General features: G+C 34.4%; 1 protein-coding gene across 1 annotated transcript in view; it reads left to right on the forward strand.

The window, feature by feature from the left end:
* The window catches only part of ADAMTS19 (ADAM metallopeptidase with thrombospondin type 1 motif 19), a 222596-nt gene that overhangs the window by 55906 nt on the left and 147113 nt on the right, over nucleotides 1–19577 (forward strand). The window contains exon 7 of the mRNA XM_031448946.2: nucleotides 14082–14125. Within this exon, the coding sequence (XP_031304806.2) occupies nucleotides 14082–14125 (44 nt within the window). The remainder of the gene's footprint in view (nucleotides 1–14081; nucleotides 14126–19577) is intronic.

Consider the following 19577-nt stretch of genomic DNA (forward strand, 5'->3'; position numbering starts at 1 on the left):
TTATGAGATTAGTAGTACAGAGTGAAGACTACAAGGTATCTTGTATCATATCTAACGTATAGTGAACAGTCAATAATTTTCCCCAAACATAAATAATTGTATAAGATCCTGTGCAAATATGTTAATGTGGAAGACATAGTATCTGAAATATCTTTTGTTGTATTATTGTATAATAAATGTTTTTCATTGATAGATTTGTCAGCCCATGGTTAAAATCCACTTTCCTCATCTATAAAACTATTACTCCGTCCCATATTATTGTTAGCCTCATTTAAGAATCATCCATTGTTGCTGAAGGTATTCTCTAGTGATTGAGACCATTTTATGGGGTTCGTTTAATACATTAAGTATCACTAGTAGTAATTTCATTAGCAGGTTAAGGTTTAAATGAGAAAATAATATGTAAAATTCCTAACATCTAGGAATTGTGAAACAAGTATTAGTTCCTTTTCCTTCTTTTAGCTCTTTATATCCAGCAAAAATTCATTTAATAATTTACACTTCCTACTTGTATAGAGTGAGCCTACCTTGCCTTGGGATTTTTAATCTCAAGTGCACTGGAGAGTTCAGTAAAATACTGAAACATGCAATGTTTGATTTGTTTGAAGTCTACCTTGTATACCAAGGCTATGCGGTTTTTAAGAAATACTTTATACTGGACTAACTTACTTCCCAAATTCTGTTGTTGTATGAGGTTTGATATTTGCTACATAATGAAAATGGACAGGAATAAACATTTAACTTTTTCAAATAGTCAAATACATGAATATTTTAAAAAGAAATACAAGCCAGCAGAATATTTCCTTTTATTTCAGGTTAATAAAACTGGCATCTGGTTTTGTTTTCTCATAGTTACATAGGTTGATGGATAGAAAAATGATGAGAGAATTAAGTAGGTGACAATGATTAAGACCTAGAAACAGGAACAGCAAAATTAAATGCATGAAGCTGTTATGAAGTATTTCAAATAAAAAGGAAGGTTGACACATGAATGGAAAATAACAAAGCTTATAAGAATCAGAGATGTCTGGTATAATAGAAAGTATATTGGACAATGGGGATGAGCAAGCATTTAATCCCGGCTGTCTCAGTTATGAACTGTGTGGCTTGGCAGTTGTTCAGCCTCATTGACCATTAATTTTTTGTCTGTAAAATGGGCATGATAATACCTGTCTCACAGGATATCAGATTCAGTAGAGATGATATACTTAAATAACCTAACAGAGTGCTTGACCTTACCATGAATGCTCCATTACAACAGCCACAATGTTGTCACTTTTGATTCTAATATTAAAGAATAGGGAGCAGGGTGTACAAATGAAGGCAGTATGAGCAAATATGTTTCTGTCATTCTAAACTACACATGAAGAATTTCTGTGTCCAGTTTGTATATCTGCACCAAATTTCCTTTAATTTTATGCCCATTTATGGAGTAAAGAACACGTTGAATTCATAAGACTCACTACTGGAATTCACAGCCAATTCCAGTGAGTGGTGACCCTGAATTTTTTAAGAATATAATTGTCTGATACTTCGATTAGTTGGAGGAATCCTACATATTATCAGTTTCTCTATAGAGAGTTTATATATTGTGTTTATGACAAAAGAGCCACAAGACATAGTCTCAAGTATAAAGAATACGAGTAGCATTTGCTCCTGCATAGCTTTCAACATATTTTCTGTGCTGCCTAACAAAGATTTTTACCTATGAGTTTTTGAATTGGCTTTATGTGCAAAACACTAAAAATTGCTCATTTACTTAAACTATATGTAACCTTAGGCTAACAAAAATTTGCCAAAATTCTTTTCATATCTAACTATGTATAAGATAATTTTTGACTAGTTTTCAAAGGGAAAAATAAATAGCTTTTAAAATTATATAAAAGGAGAAGGGTATAGCTCAAGTGGTAGAGTGCATGCTTAGCATGCATGAGGTCCTGGGTTCAGTCCAGAGAACCTCCATTAAAAATAAATAAATAAGACACAACATTGTAAACTGACTATACCTCAATAAAATCAATAAATAAACAAACCCAATTACCTCCCTTGTCAAAAAAAGAAAGTATTTAATGATGTTAGTCTTTTCTAAAGGATTATAAGTAAAATACAGGTCTAAGCCTATTTCAGGTTATTTAGCAAGTAATTAAGATTTAATTCTTTTATCTCATCTTTTCTTCAGTCTGCTAAATTTTCACATTTTTATTTAAATGGTCAAAATATATTTTAAAACATGCATCTTTTCTAGAATAGATTTTCTCTTTGAGAAAATGACAGGGTCAATTTCAAAAGATCATGTGATTAATGCAGAAGCCATTTAAAATCACTTTATTTGGGGGGTCCTCTAAGAAATCAGCTTATACTAAAGTTTATCTTGTTTGTAACTTTAAGCATGTTTTGTTTGAATAAGATTAACAAATCTTAAAGTCCCCTTGACTCTACCAAAAACTTTTTTTATGAATTGCTTTTTAAAAATAGAATAGCAAATATTGTTGTCAGTGAAAATGATTAGGATGTCCAGGGAACATGTAGATATTATTTTTAATTTTAATCTGAGTATCATAATAATTCTGTGTGACAGGTTTCTTTAATATATATTTTATTTTAGTACTAAATATTTCTGAAAAAAGAATCTGTATGCCATATACTATTACTATCTATACTATTTTGTATAGTATAGATATTTTATACTATACGATCTATACTATTATTGGTGATCATGGGAGCTATTGTATATGCTTAATTCAAACTTCTAACCTATATTGAACACCGCTCTGATATAGAGAAATTAGATTCCCAGCATGTATTAACCACAAAGGATTTTCGTATATTTATTTTTAGGTGATAAAATCTGTGTCTTATTTATCCTTATGGGTGTAGGTGCTGGAAATAGTGCTTCTAAGACTAAAGAGGGGGATAATCATAATTTGATCACTGATTCATATTTGTCTCTTCTAATTAAAAATGCAACATATTCATTAAAGAAATTTGAGAAATACAAAAATAAAGAAAAAACATTAGCGTATAATCCCACCCATTTTTCTACCTAGGAATAATTATGGTTAACATGTTGAAGTATATTTCTCCAGTTTTATTTCCTATGTATTTATGGAACTAAATACATATATTTATAATATCTGAATCATATTCTATGTGCAAGTTTTGCCTCGCCCCACCAATATTGTGACATTAATTTCATTCCTTAATTCCAATGCCATTTTTCTCTTCAGAACTCTGAGAAAAGAATCTCCTGTACCCAATATATATTTTTAAGGTATAAAGCTTTAAAACCACACTTCTAACTAATCCTTACCTGCCTTGTTACTAGCTTGTCCTAGCAATGTAACACAACTGTTCTCTTAAAAAAAAAAAAAGAGGTGTGTGATGTATTTTATACATTTTTTTTAAAAAGAACATTATAATTGGCAACTGCGTGTTCACCCCTCCATGTAGAAAACAGAATATTGCCCATGGAGTTGAATTCTTCATTTTATATACTATTTTACAACACATATTTTTGCTTAAAAATCTATACCAAACATTCCCTCATCCTTAAATAGTTCTTTAAGAAACACTGTAGCATAATTCTCTCCCCTCTCCTAGTAACGCATGGACATGTTCTTGTAAAAGTTGCCCAGAGGTAAGCAATGTTGAGTTGGTATGAGTCTAAAGAATGTAGTTTCATGTTGTACACAATTTTCTGGGTTTTTTTTCTGTAACTTTATATTGTATCTTGCAAGTCTTTTCATGTCGTTCATTGTGGAAGGCCAAGTATTATTCCCCAAAGATGTCTATTCTTAATCCCCAGAACATGTGAATATGTTCCCTCATATGGCAAAAGGGGCTTTGCAGATGTGAGTAAGGATGTTGAGATGAGATTATCCTGGATTATCTGCATGTGTCCAATGTAATCACAAGAATCCTAAAAGACGGAAAAGGGAGCAGAAAGTCAGAGTCAGGGAGAGACTGGAAAATGCTATCCTGTTGGCTTTGAAGGTAGAGGAAGGGGCCACAAGCCAAGGAATGCAGGCAGCTTCTAAAAGCTGGAAAAGTCAAGCAATCAGATTTTACCTTAGAGCCTCTAGAAGGAATGCAGCCTTGATGACACCTTGATTTTAGCCCAGTAAGACCTGTATTGGCTTCAGACCTCTAGAGCTGTAAGATAACATGCTTCTGTTGTTTAAAGCCACTGAATACATTTGTGATAATCTGTTAGAGCAGCAGTACTGCGTAACTCCTATTTGGTCCATATCATTTGGAGGAGCAGACATACTATTTTAATGCATATAAGTATCTTAATTTATGTAACTATTCTATTTTTGTGTAACTTTCTGAATTCTCATGTTTAGAGAAAAGCATATATGCGTCCTTATCTATATCTGGTTGTAAACAAGTACTAGTATTTAGGATAATTACGGTGTACTTGCTCTTGTGTTTAGAAATACAATCTTCTTCCTAACTGTCAAATGCTCATAAAATGCAGTTAAACTCCATGTTTGGCCATAGGCTAGGATAACATATTAAAATAATGACCTGAAGGTAGTAATATCTGGGATTTATGAGACTATTTTAGATAATATTGTCTAGCAAAACATATAGTAAGTAATCTGTGACTTATGATCTCAATCTGCTAGATCAGGTCAGTTTATAAAGTAATTATTCATGCTCAGATTTTCAAAACTTGAACTCCTAGGACTAACTGTGTGCTCTGTATGCACAAATTGTGTTTTTCAAAGATAAGACAGCATAAAGCACTGTTAACTCTAATGTATCTTTTAGTCATGGATCCAAAACCAAAGCTGTACTGTCTAAAAAGGACTCCTGCTTAAAAAAGAAAAAGGAAAAAGAAAAACCTTTTTGAGGGGTAGAATTTGCTGTAGTTTTGCTAAAACACTTCATGTTTTATGAGGAAAAAAAAAGATTTTTTACACTTCCTAAACCCTTTAGCAGAAATACTGACTTCAATTTTTTGCACCCTGATAAATAGGACCTAGAATAGGATCTTAATAAATTGCTTCTGTTCTGTGGAAAGCAATAGGAATACAGACCTGTGATTGAAAGTAGGGAAAAAAATGTCAAAGGGTAGACGCATATAAAATATGGATCAATACTGACAAATAATTCTACCTTTACTCCCCCAGGGACTAAGATTTATGTGGAAAATCGCTTTTCTCTGTATCACTGTTTCCAGTGCCCCAGCAGTGAAAATCAGCCCACTGACAGGAATGTTTTATCTCAAAGTGACCTACCACCGTATGATCAGGAAAGTCTAAACGAATGATGTCAGTAATTGAGGAAGAAAATTCCTTTTTAGTTCATGCAAACATACAAATTTTCAGATCTTCAGCTTTGCAAGGAAGTTAGGACGAATAAAATAAGTTTTAATCTCCGTGGATTCCATGGTCTTACCCATGTTTGACAAAGGGAACTCATAACCAGCCCGGTTTCCAGTGAATACTCAAGTAATTATTAAATGTTGTATGTTATGTGAGCACATTAGTAGGAAGAAATTTTAGCTCAGCTATTAATTTTGGTTTCAACTAAAATGAAACATGTTTGTATAAATCCTAACCTATCTGCAGTAATACGTTTGTTAAATTGTTCTGTGTGATACAATGAAGTAAATAGTTTAAAGCTGACCTAGTGCTGTGGGCTCACGGTAACAAAAACACAAATCATGTTATCCCAGCTGTCAACTCCATGATTCCTTCGTGTAATTTTCACATTTCTCTTTGAAATTATAGAGAAAGTGCAAGTCTGTGTGCCTTGAAAATGCTCTTTAATTTAGAATTGATTTTATTAATGACAGTTCTGCCTTTCAGTATTTACTGAAATGATTTTTGGTTTATGTACGGTACTTCTGCAAGTTAGTTTCAAAATAATGCCATTGGCAAGTAAGAGAAAATTTAATAAAATATAAGAAATGACAGAAATATATTAATTTAATACAAATCACAGAATAATTTTTGAATGAATCATTTATAGGTCTGTCCCAGGGCACTATAAAACTCGACAGTGAGACTTATTCTCAGATGCATCTTCATTCTTGGAAATTAAAGGCTACATTTCATTTTTTTCAATATAAATCAGAACTTAAGCAGAATTTATTGGCCTTCCCAGTTGCCAAAGTCTAACAGTATCATTTCCATAAACTCACATAATGAAAGTCTATGATGCAGACTTCAGGCGCACTGAGCCAACATGAGCCACAAATGAGAGAATTTGAATCCACATAATCGTAAGTCTAGGCAGCAAACAAATCTCTGTCCCCCGGACCCCTCAACATTTTTGAGTATTATGAAATTAAGATTACATTATTGCAGTCCTCTGGAAAGTAGTTTACAGTTGAAGAATTGAAGATTAAGAATTAACAGTCTAAAAAAAATTACAGTCTGATCTGAGGTTTTTAAATGCTGCCGAGAATTTGTTCTTCTATTGTACTGAAAGATATTACCAGGGCCTTTGGATAAAAGACCTTGTATTTTTTGAAATAATGTGCTTGATTCATTTGTTTGCTAAGTGAACAGAAATTGGCTGTGTGATGGACTCATAAGTGCCCTTGACAATAAGCAGTGCATTTCTCATAGTTTTATCATGTTGTTTAGTTACAGATGAAGTCCCTTGTTTCACATTATGTAAATCAAAGTCATCTTGCAGCCTCATGTGTTATGATATGATGTATTGTACATTTAGAAAAAGCACTTAAAATCCCTTACCCTCTACATCTGAATATACTTTGCACTCCGTGATTCTTGGCCCTAAGGTGAAGATTTGATTTTATGTGGTTCTTTAATTTTCTGCATTACCATATTATTCAGTATCATCTTTTTTGGGTGTTTCTCTCTCCGTTTGTTTGCTGGCAAAGGCAACTGCAAAATAGAACTATCCGTTATTTGATACAATTCCCTAGGCTTCTTCCTCACTGATCGTGGACCCCTTATCACATTACAGAGGTGACTGTGCATCATTCTCTGTTTTGCCTTCAGAGCAGAAGTCTTTTTTATTTATCTTTATATTCCTCCTCTTATCCACTGCTTGGCAATATAAGAAGCATGTAGTGAATCCTGTTGTGTAGGTTGCGCACTCCACAGCAGTAGAGGGAGCCATTTACATTGTTGTGTGTGTAAATGTACCCTGAGGATTAAGCAGTGCACAACCTGTACAACCAGGCATGCTGTCTCTGTGATAAAGTTGATTTCTGTTCCTTCTGACGCAGAGGAAGGCTAACGGTATCTGATCATTTACTCATAAAAAAAATGTCAGCAGCCTTTTCCATTCTTCTTCATCTGTGATTATATTCAGGCTCTGAATGTGTTACACCACCAAGGGCATATATTTTCCTGTATCATTTGGTGTTGGTTTTGAGCCAAAGAGACCAGCTTTGCCCAAGTTGAGCACCAGAAGATGTGTCTTTCTGGATTTATTATTATTTTTTTTTTTTTGATGAGTGGAGACAATCCTGTGTAGTATTAGAATCAAAGGAAGAATTGAAGACCCACACGTCAAGAAAGACAGTGAAGAAGGAGACTCTAGAAATCTCAACCACTGGGCTTGTATGATCCAGGGCCATTCACATTGTCTTACTATAGGATCTACTTTAGATCCTCTGAAAAAGTGGGTTTCAGTTGACCAGGGGTTATATGTACAAGTTCAGCGACTAGAAGCCAGTGACCAGAAAAGATGACATACTTGAAGGTGGTTTCCCAGTGGAAAGATGCTGGGGGTTGGGAGCAGTTAGGGCTTACTTCAGTGGCTGCCAGAGAATCACTGAGCTTTTTAAAAAACCTTTTATTATGATCCTGGGACCAAGGTTTTAATTAGGAGCAGTCTTGTTTTGCTCAGATTCATAGTTTTTCAGTTTTGTATCTTGAATATTGGGGGCAACACCATCCAGTAGTTTAACTTAGAAGTTTAGGGTAGGATGGCTCGAATGATTACCTTTTATGAGAGAAAATCTGAGTGTGTCTTCCCTCATTTTTCTACAGTTTTCTTTCTAATTTTAGCATGCATTTTCAGAAGGTCATTTTTTATACTAAAAAAGCTGTATGTTTTTAGACCCCTCAGTGCTGATGGATAATCTGATTATTCAATTCATTTAAATTTTTTTCTTTGCTATTTACTTCTTAATAATTAACAAAAATTAGTCAACTTTGCAACACTCAGTCCAGTGGAACAGTAGATTCTTAAGGTATATACAAGCAGTATTGATAAGATTATATATATATATGTATATGTATATAGGTGTATATATATATATCTTCTGTGTATAAAAGATTTTGTGTCGATTGAAGATTAATGTATCAACTGATAACACCTATTTTTCAGTTATCCAAAATGGATTTACTAGTTTATAGATTCCCCACAATTAAAAAATAGCATGTTTGAGAAAAACATGGAAGTTTTTACAAACTAGTGAAAACATGTTGTACTATTCCCCTTGTTTAGAAATACTCCGTAATCAGCAGACAGCGCAGCGCAGTACTACGTTGTGTATCCTGCGTTTTGGGGGCCGACCCCACTCCCTTGCAGTCAGATGCGAGGTCTCAGCAGTAGGCCCTCTTCAAAACAGAGATGTCTCTGACATACACTATAAAATCAGAGGCAGGAGAGAACGCGGCCACTGAAACAAACTGAAGTCAAACGTTTTTGGGTGGAGTTAACTGAGGAAAGGAAGGGGGAAGGAAAAATGTGCAAGCGGGCCTGAGTCTCTGCCTGCCTTGAGCCCTAGTGCAGTATTAGAGAAGTGTCCTTCCCTCAGAGATCCACAGCAGTAATAAATCTCCAAGCAGTTGTTTATGAAGCAGTTCATCTGATAAACTGTCATACTGCCGTTGTCTTGTTATTTGTAACTGCAAAATGGTAAATGCATTCCTAAATATTGGGGGTGATTTAAATGAATTAAGTTAAGAGTGAATCCATTTCCTGCCTTATGTTAAAAATACATCATTTCAGTTTATTTTTATCTTCTTTATCTGGACTTTACCTTTTTCCCCTTTACTCTAATAATCAAGAGTTGATTCTGTAACTTTCATAGAAATCATCTGTGTCAGAAATTTGCCTGAAGGAATAGTAAACTTATAGTAATTAATTATTGATAGTAGATTACTTTATTCCCTAGCTCACTCATACCCATGGCTGTCCACACAGTTTTTTTTCCATCTCCAACCTTATGGAAGAAAAATGACAATACTATACTAATCACTAATTTTTACAGTAATTTATAACATATATTCCCTATTTGTAGAAAGGTATCTTTGTAAAAATCGTAAATCAACTAAGGTCGATGTGAACATCTTATTGAGGCAATTGTGCAGTCTTAAAGATTTTGGTAAAAGTAGTTGCATGATATAAAATGTAGAAATAGAGTAAGGCCTATGTGGCTTGTTTCTGTGTATATTAAGATCTAATATTAACAATAAATATGGCTCAGTATGCTTAATTACTATATGGTAGGTCACAGATTGTGCTCACTTCCTTTAATTACATCATAATTTAGTCAACTAGATAATCAGAAAATGTTCTTACTATTGACATCTAGAGATTGTAGAAATCATTTTACATACGTAGGTGAGCAAAAAATAAGAGGGCTCTGGCATTTAAAAAAAGAAACAAAACATATATATAGAAAGCTCCTGAGGTAATGTGATGATAGTTGTCCTGGTAGGAGTTTGTTGGGCTTGGAAATCTGAGTTCTTGGGTTTAACTTCTACATAAAGAAAAAACTTTGTGGCTTTGCGAAGTGGGAAAGTGGAACTGAAATGATTACATGCAGCCAGAAGTCTTGGATACCTACACCCTTAATGAAAGTTTGATCTGGTGAAAGCTTTGCAAACAAGCACAGGTTGTCAACAGGAAGCATTCTTTCTGTCTCAGCCATGAACCCATGTTAGGAAAAAACTAATGGCTCCTCTGGGCATTCTTTATCATGAATATGATCTAACATTGAAGTTCTTAGTGAAAGCACATGCAGAATTGCTCTGAATGGGCCCTCTTTCAGCTTTCACCACACACGGCAACCACCAATAAAGTACAACTAAATGAGTTCACAGCAGAATTCCAAAACATGAAATGACGTAGTCCATTGTTAAGAGCAAAGAGTCATGGAAAAGAGTATTTTAAAAGGCTGACAGGGATTATAAAAAAGCATGTTCATATGATTAAAAACACAGAAAATTGAAAATATGAGAAAAATGTATTTTGGAAGAAAGAAGAGATGATTTGAAAATTGAGGAAAATAAAGCATCTTAAAAATGTACTTAAAAATCTGTTTCTGAGTTGAAGAGCAGAGTAGATGCAGCTGAAGAGAGCCCTAATGGACTGGGTGACAGGTCTGAGGGATTCACCCAGAAGGCTGCTTAGAGTGGTGAAGGGATGGAAGTACAAGAGTGCTTGAGCATTACAGACATCAGAATGAGAAGAGCAAACGTGCACCTAAAGGAACCAAGAGAAGAGAGTGGAGAGCATGTGAGAGCAGTTAGCTAAAAAGATAATGGTAAGAATGCGTGTCTGTGTGTCTTCAAATTGAAAGATACACCAAATACCCAAGAAGATAGATGAAAACAAACTCAGTACCTGGACACATCTTGGTGGGACTGCAGAACTACAAAGACAAAAAGAAATCTTAAAATTAAACATGCACTATGTTATATGTCAATTATATTTCAGTAAAAAATCAGACACCAAATGAAAAAAAGAGCAAGGTCATTGCAGACTTCTAATTTATTTTTATAAATGCTAGACTAAAATAAAATAATATCTTCACTATGCTGAGGGCCAATAAAGTCAACTTGAAATTCTGCACTCAGCTACTCCTCTGTCATGAATAAATGCAAACGAATGAGAATTTAGGAAACATTGTCCAGGACAATTTGGCATCCACAGATCCTCGCTGAAGGAGAAAAAGAAAAACAATCTCTCTAGAAAGTAAAGATATAAGATACTACTGAGAAAAGAAATTGCTAAATATATAGGCAAATCTAAATAAGTGCTAATAGTTTAGGAGAAAAGTATCTAACTTGAGATTTTAAAAATTGAGGTGGAATTCCAAGAATGCTTTGGAGATACTACAGGTTCAGTCCCAGACCACTGTCATAAAGCAGGTGTTGCACTAAAGGGAGTCACAAGTTTTTTGGTTTCCCAGTGTGTGTAAGAGTTGTTTCACTATACTACATCTATGAAATGTGCAATAGCATTACGTCTGAAAAACAATTTACATACCTTAATTAAAAAATACTTTATTGCTAAAGAATGGGAGCCTTCAGTGAGTCATAGTAGTAACATCAAAGATCGCTGATCACAGATCATCATAACAAATACAGTAATAGTAATAAATTTGGAAATATTGTGAGAATTGCCAAAATGTGACACACAGACATGAAATGAGCAAACAGTGTTAGAAAAATGGCACTGACAGAATTGCTCGATGCAGGGTTGCTGCAAATCTTCAATTTGTAAAAAAAAATGCAGTATCTGCTAAGCACAGGAAAGCAAAGCACAATAAAACGAGGTATGCCTGTATAATGTCAAATAAAAATAGCATGAAAGATGGAAGGAAGAGATTACATTAAAAGTGTTTGATGTCCTTGCCTTTTTCAGGAGACCTCAGGTACCTTCTAGCTTTAGGCATTTCATGTGAATGTGGTGGGCAGAATAATGTCCATGTTCTAATGTGCAGAACCTGCGACTTTTATTTTATACAGCAGAAGAGACTGCAGTTGTGATTATGTTGAGGAGTATTGTGATAGGGAGATTATCCTGAATTAACTGGGGGAGCCCAATGTAATCACAGGATATAGAAGAAGGAGGAGGCAAGAGAGTCAGGAGATGTTATGATAGAAGCATTGTGATAGGGAGATTATCCTGAATTAACTGGGGGAGCCCAATGTAATCACAGGATATAGAAGAAGGAGGAGGCAAGAGAGTCAGGAGATGTTATGATAGAAGCAAAGGTCAGAGTGATGCAGTTGTCAGCTTTGAAGATGGAAAAAGACCATGGGTCAAGAAATCCAGGCAACCTCTAGAAGCTGGAAAAGGCAAGGCAATGGATTCTTATCCAGAGCTTCCAGAAGGAACACAGTCCTACTGACACCTTGCCATCAGCCCAGTGAATTCTATTTCAGACTTCTGACTGGAGGACTGTAAGATGTCTTAAGCCACTAAATTGATGGAATTTGTTACAGCAGCAATAGGAAACTAGTACAGTGTACTTTAAAATGTAGAAATAACTGTAAATCAAACAATCTGATGTGATTTTTCAAAGTAGTAGCAGAAAAAAAGCAGAAAATAAAACTACAGGAAGAAAGAGAAAGACAGAAGAGAAGGACAGATAATATAGCTTGGGAAATAGAAACCACAAATAATAGGAAAATTCAAATATGTTTGTAATAAAATATTAAAATCACTTATAGGGATATTATATAACTAGGTTTTACAGTTTTAACCATATGCTATTTATAAGAGAATTAGAGAAAATGAAAGTTGAAAGTAGAACAAAGGAAAAAGATACGCCAAGCAAATATTAATAGTATTACTAACACATTAATATTTGTTAATATTAGATACAATCACTTTTAATACAGAAAGCATTCAAAGGAATGAGTGGGGCCTTTACACAATCATAAAAACATTAATTCTAAACAAGTTATAAAGATTTTGAGCCATAATTTAGCTTCAGCCAAAACAAAGCAAGAATTAACAGAATCACAAGAAAACATCAACAAATTTATAACAACAGTGGAATTTTAACAATTCTTCCTCAGTAACAGATGCAAAAATAAAATCAGAATGTCTCATTCTATTGAGCAATTTTGTCTCAGAGCTTGTTATAGCTAGATCCAATGAGACATATAGCTCTGCTCCAAACTGTTAGAAAGTACGCATTTTAAGCATGCACGCAACATTTGCCAAACTCTGCATATAGTCACAGATGCTGCTGGATGAGCCAATAAAATGTGAATTGAAAAGTAACCATTACAATCATCAATGTAGATGTTACTGGGGAAATTGAAAGGAATGTTACACTTATTTTTTAAAGTTATTTTTCATCGATGAATGACATTCAGTTGGCCATAATAGGAGAACAAACTTTTTTTCTACCATTTCTCCCTCAAACACACACAAAGACAAATTGCAATATTTCTTGTAACAGAAAAAATTTTATAGAAGCTAAATTCTCATCAATAGGAAATTGCAATTATGGTACAGAAACAGAAGTGACAGCACTGATGACGAAAACATCAGTAACTGACTTGAGAACTTTTTTTGTACCTGGCATTGTTTTAAATGCCTTCTGTGTATTAACTCATTCAGACCACACAGTAAACCTATGTTTTAAATGTTTTAAACATGTTAAATCATCTAACCTGTACGGTAAGTCTGTGTGGTGGATAGATATCATTGTTACCTCTATTTTTTAGGTGGGGTGACTGAGGCACAAGAAGGTGAAATAAGTTGCCTAAGGTCAACTTACTGGCAAAAAGCAGATGAAAAGGTTTGCTTCCATATAGTTTGCCTTCAAAGCTCATTACTATTTAGAGAAGGCTTTCTGAAATGTAACAGTCAGATAAAGAGAAAATTATTGAATTTTATTCATGGTGAGATCCCATGCATCTAAAAATACTAACTTTCTTATGCCTTTATTAATATGATTATTATCAGTCTTTAAATTTTTGCCAGTCTTATATAAAATATTGTATTTTTTGAATTGTACTTCTTAACATTTAAATCATCAATATGGAAATTATTTTTGTATTATGTGAAGTAGAGATTTTGTAGTATTGTTCAAACAAGAAGCCATGTCCCTACACCAGATTTTTTTGGTAATAAATAAAATTCTGTAAAATTCAAAACAAGAGTGGATTTTTAAAAAATATTATCTGTGAAATAGGACGAAATATTTCAGGATTATATCAGGTAAAAATGGATCATTCTTAAATTTTCTTAGAATTAAAAATTAATCTTATTTCTGGTTGTATTAAATTCTTGGAGATAAAGCATGTTGTTCAATTATCCATGTAACTACAAAAAATGAGTCACATATTCCCTATTTTTTGTGGAACACACATTATTTTCTGTTTTCTTTCTAGGAAAGATTTCTGTGTACACAAAGATGAACCATGTGATACTGTTGGTAAGTGTATGTAAACATTTTTACACTGGAGATGTTCTATATTTGTTTAAACAAAGACAATTATTTGAGAGTGCTACTTTCAATTAAGTATTTTTAGAATGTCAGAAACACATATTTTCAACCTGTATGTTTAATCATTTGTCAATACTTCAGTTATTAAGCTTGAAGACGTATGTGCACTATATATTAGAGAACAGTTTAAGCGATAATTTAAGAATATCATGACTTCTTTTTTATTTTCCCCTACATGTACACATGGATTCTATAAAATTTTTTTATTATTGATAAACTGAGGCAAAATATGTTAATATCAGTAAGATTGACCTTTTTCAGGCTAATGGATTTGTTTTTGAGTTAGGTACATTTGACGTTCTCTGAGATTATGTGAAAGTTCATCTGATTTGCCCAACTAATGAGGATTTTCTGTACATAAAATAGCAAATTTTCTATATTTTGTCCTAAAATAACTGAAATCACTAAAACACACCATAAAGCCAATAGAGTCCATGAAACCACAGTTCTTAATTTTGAGAGACTGGGCATATATATGCTAATATAAATGCATGTATATAAACTTACCTGTCTAAACATAGATAAAAATATAGATAGATAAAATTATGTAATTATATATGTATAGTTTTAAGTCATGTAGCAGTATATAATAAGGTAATATTGGATTATTGGTAAAGTATATTTAAGAGTCATGATCTGGTGTTGACACATCACATGGGGTTTATTTCTATAGGGTAATGAGTATTTTAAGTTAACCATGTTTGAGGTGTCATTTATTCTTTGTGAGGTGAACATTTTAAAAAAGGGGACAAAACACAATAAAGGCTTATGGGTATTCAAAAAAATAATTCTAACTAGTTGTATTAATGTAAGTTCTCACCAACCTGCTCCGATGATTCAGTTGCTCAGACTGCTGAGATAGTAAGTGGAAAACTGTTACAATAGCATGAAGCAGATGATGATGGAGGCAAAGGAATGTTTGGCTCAGAAGGGAACGTCAGCATAGGAGGAGCTGGATGCCTGCGGAAAAGCTGAATTGATTTAGGGATGATCTTCCGGGTGTTACTAACTTACCTGCTTCCTGAAGTTTTCTTTCCTTTTTGCCTGAATCTCCACAAATTAAATCTTGATACATGGTTTTAATCAACATGACCATGGAAGCATCTGATTACCAATAAAGCTTGTCTCAAAATAATTACCTTTTCCTCTACTTAAACAACTGTGTTGCTCCAAAGCCTTCTTTTAATACAGACAGATCAACCTCTTGCATTTTAGAGCATCTGAGAGAAATCTTAATCAACTCGGGCAGTATCTTCCATAATGACGGGCACTAACCACCTCTCTCTAGCCTGGGTGCATGCATATAGTGTGTGCTGTTCAGCAGGAAGTTGGTGTCATCAGTCCTCAGCTCTATATGTCTTGTCCATTAAGAGCTGGATAAAAATTGGTTTTAAATATTACAGCATAGCTTCTGGAAAGTCCAGTGCCCTTCCTGGGATCTCTCTGGGTTTCCGAGTGCTTAGATTCTCACGGTTTCCTCTGGCATCACCAAATCCTAGTTTTCCCCTCTGTATTTTACGGGATATCTTTTTCTCATCCCAAATATGTGACAAGGGTCTCTTTTTTTTTTTTTTTTCATATTCAGTCTTGAGCAGAGTAAAAATCTGAAATAATTTGTTCAGGGGACATCACATGGAAACCTCTAAGAACCAAGGCAGAAGAGTAGTCTCCTCACCCCAGCCCCTGTCCCCACAACAGCAGCAACAAAAGCTTCTTGTCACACTCACCATGCTTAGTGCCTGGAGACAGACACGCTGGCGAGACTGATAAGGACGCGTGTGGGAGAAATAGGCGTCAGTCACGCATCCACCGCTGTGCAGCTGCGATGCCAGGGAGACAAGGATTCTCCCTTTTGGATGGTTCATGACTCGTGTAGGCTTATCTAGGGGATCATTTCAGGATCTCAGACCTAAACCAGTCAGCATATGGCATTGTCATGGTTAGGACATGTGGCCTGTGACCTGTGTCTGCCTCATGAAGGTGAAGAAAAGAACATTTTGCATGGTTGAAGTTTGCTCATATCTGTCTCCACTGCATATAAACAAGGGAAGGATTCAACTCTGCTCACTATAATCACACAGGAAACTGGCCTTGGGATGAATCTGGCCTCGTACACTGCAGAATGGAGAGATGGAGAGGTGCCTTTCTCCTCAGTGACATTGTTGATTCACTGCATCCTTCAACCTGGGACCCAGTCTAACCTCTGGGCTTCTGAATGTGGAAGCCAGTAAATATCCTTACATGTCAACTAATTTAAGGTTTTCATTTCTGTAACTTGCAGCATTAAGGCGTAGATCTTTCCTGATACTTGTAGTCTAATTTATACGAAAAGAAGAATATAGGGCAATATTAATAATTTCCACTCTCTAGGAGGGTGCTGCCAAACTACTCTGTGGTTTGTCCCCAAATTAAATAAATGTGTGTAGCCTACTGATCATCTTCATAGCTCTCAATCTCTAGCGTAACAAAACAAAAGAGACTTAGGGCATAAATCAATAAAATGTTGACAGACATTTTCAGACCTCCTCATGTGATATTACGGGTTATATTTTTGTCAGATGTTTTTCTTAAATCCAGATATACCTTCTTTGTTCTTTTATCTGCCACTGATACATTTCATATTGGCTACTATAATGAAAATACTGAAAGAGAGGAAGGAGAAAAGAAAGAAGTGGATTTAGTGTGTATTAGTTTGGATAATATGGGCCTGAATGATAACTTTACCGTGACAGTTTCCCCTACTCTGCTAGGTATAGTGAGAGGGGAAAGCCAGCAGTTAAAAGCTTTCAGTTGATATTAGTAACTTGAATTATAAATAAAGAGAAATGCCTATATTTTAAAAGCAATGGTAAGTAAGTCTTATACTTTGCATAGTAATTTGAGCAAGCCTTTCATGGACAGTTTCTCATTTAATTTCTTCATAATCTGAACTCTTTTTGTTATCATTATTACTTTACAGATGAAGAAAACTCTGAGAGAGAACAGAGCATGACTTCTGAAGTCACATCTAGATTTAAATCACTGCTCTGCTGTTTTTTACCTACATAAGTGTGGGCACATTTTTTAACACCATGAAGGTTTGAATTCCTCACCTTTAAAATAGAGTCTATGTTATTGACCAAGGCGGCCAGTTTTTAATTGGCACTCAGTATGCACTAGTTGCCATCACATCCTTTCACTCCGTGCAGAGAGGTTACAAATTTGTCCAGCACTACTGTGGCTGTGGCGCTAGCCTCTGCCTCAGATCTTAGTGTAATGAGAGGCAGCTTTCCTTTATAACATGATGCTTTTTCTGAGGACAAGTTTTCTAGTTGAAAACTGAAGGTGACAAAAGTATCTTTGAATGAAGTTTTAGAATAAAATTGCATAAATTAAAATATATAAAGAAATGGCAAACATAATCGTGGAAATAACTTTTATTTACCAGCATTTTAACTTTGAAACAATAGCATATTTTGCTAATTTGCCAATGCAAAAGACGTGTGCATTTTATATGTCAGGCTATATCACTGTTATGGAATATTAGAAATAAATGCTTCAGTTGGTAAGTTGTACCTATTTAGTAAGCTTATGTTTGAAAAGCTGTTTGGAGGATAAAAAAGCAAAAGGTGTCTTACCACCTCCTCAGCCACACTCTTTGCTGTTGTCTTAGGTAGTTAGTAGGTAGGTAAATAGATACTAGAAGAAAATGATACTAAACATTTTAATCAACAAAATATCGATTCTAAAACATATGTGTGTTCACGTTTTAACATTCCTGAAATTGAGATTAATTCTGTAATCAGTGGCCTGTTAGAATTGCATCATAATTTAAGTCAAAGTTTTTAAATCTTTGATTGGATGAACTATGGTTGTATCCTTAAATTTTGAGAAAAATTAAGTATCACTCCAGATACAAGTCACAACTCTTGCTATCAGTATTGCTAATGCAGTTGCCTTACTTTCAGCGGCAGGCGGAATAAAGGTCCCCAAGGATGTCCATGTGCTAATGGACCTGGAACCTGAGACTATGTTAGGTTACATAGCAAAGGGGAATGAAGTCTGCGGATGGAATTAAGGTTACCAATCAACTGACTTTGAAATAGAGGGATGATCACACACAGTCTGGTATGCCCAGTGTTATCACAAGCGTCCTTAAAAGTTGGAAGAGGGAGGCAGAGGAGCTCAGTCCGAGAGAGATGTGATTAGTGAAGAAAGGCACAGAGAGACGTGACATGAGAAGGGTTCACTTGTCGTGACTGGTTTTGAAGATGGAGGCAGGGAGCTCCAGGTAAAGAAATATCTAGAACCTGGAAAAAGCAAGGAAATAGATTCTCGCCTACAGCCTCCAGAAAGGAGTACAGTCAGCCTTGCAGTGCATAGATTTTAAGCCAATGAGATCTGGGTCAATTTCTAATGTTGAGTTGGAAGATAATATTTTGGGGTGTTTTAAGCCACTAAATTTGTGGTAATTTGATACAGCAGCCATAGAAAAATAATATACTTTATGATAATTAATTACTCCCTCCCACAACTTATAGAGAAGAAATAAGGAAACATGGATATTCTTAAATCTTTAGATTGTGGGGTCAATAATTCTAGCTTTAGAATTAGTTTTAAGAAATGATGTAGGGTTTGGGATTACATGAAAAAAATGAAATTTCGATCATGGTATATATAAATACATATACAGAGCTACAAACTGGGGCTGTGCTCACAAACATGATTAATTATAGTTGACCATTTCTAGCTGAGAGACTAGACAAAAAAAATTGCGTGTATCATCCACTAACAATCTAGGAAATCTAATCAGTTCTTTAAAATCTTTCCAAGAAAATGTGAAGCCCTGATGATTTTTACTTAAATTCCAAAGAGCTGATCATTCCATTGTTATACAAGCTATTTTAGAGAATAGAAAAGGGTGAATTAAAACCATATAAATATCTTACCAAACCCTAAAGAGGACAGTGTAAGAAGGAAAAACAATAAGCTATTCTCAGGAAAGAAATGGAAGAATTCTTAACCAAATATTAGCAGATATTATCTCACAATGTATTTTTAAATAACCAAGTAGGGTTATTTTATTTGAAATTTCTTCCAGAAAGGCATGGGTAGTTTAATATTAGAAAAATCTTAAAATATAGTAATGTAATCCAATTAAAGATAAAAACCATATGATGATCACAACAGATAAAGAAAATATTTCCCAGGCAATTCAAAACATAGTCATGATAAAAAACTTTCGGCAAAATAGGACAAAGTAGAAACTTTATCAACCACGTTAAAGATATTTATAAAAATTACATAAATATCTTTTTTGAAATAGTGAAGCATTGGAAGTGTCCCTTTTGAAATCAGAAACAAGAAGAGGACTCCATTATCACTATTTCTGTCCAATGAT

The sequence above is a fragment of the Camelus dromedarius genome, chromosome 3, assembly GCF_036321535.1.
Source record: "Camelus dromedarius isolate mCamDro1 chromosome 3, mCamDro1.pat, whole genome shotgun sequence".
NCBI classification, from domain to species: domain Eukaryota; kingdom Metazoa; phylum Chordata; class Mammalia; order Artiodactyla; family Camelidae; genus Camelus; species Camelus dromedarius.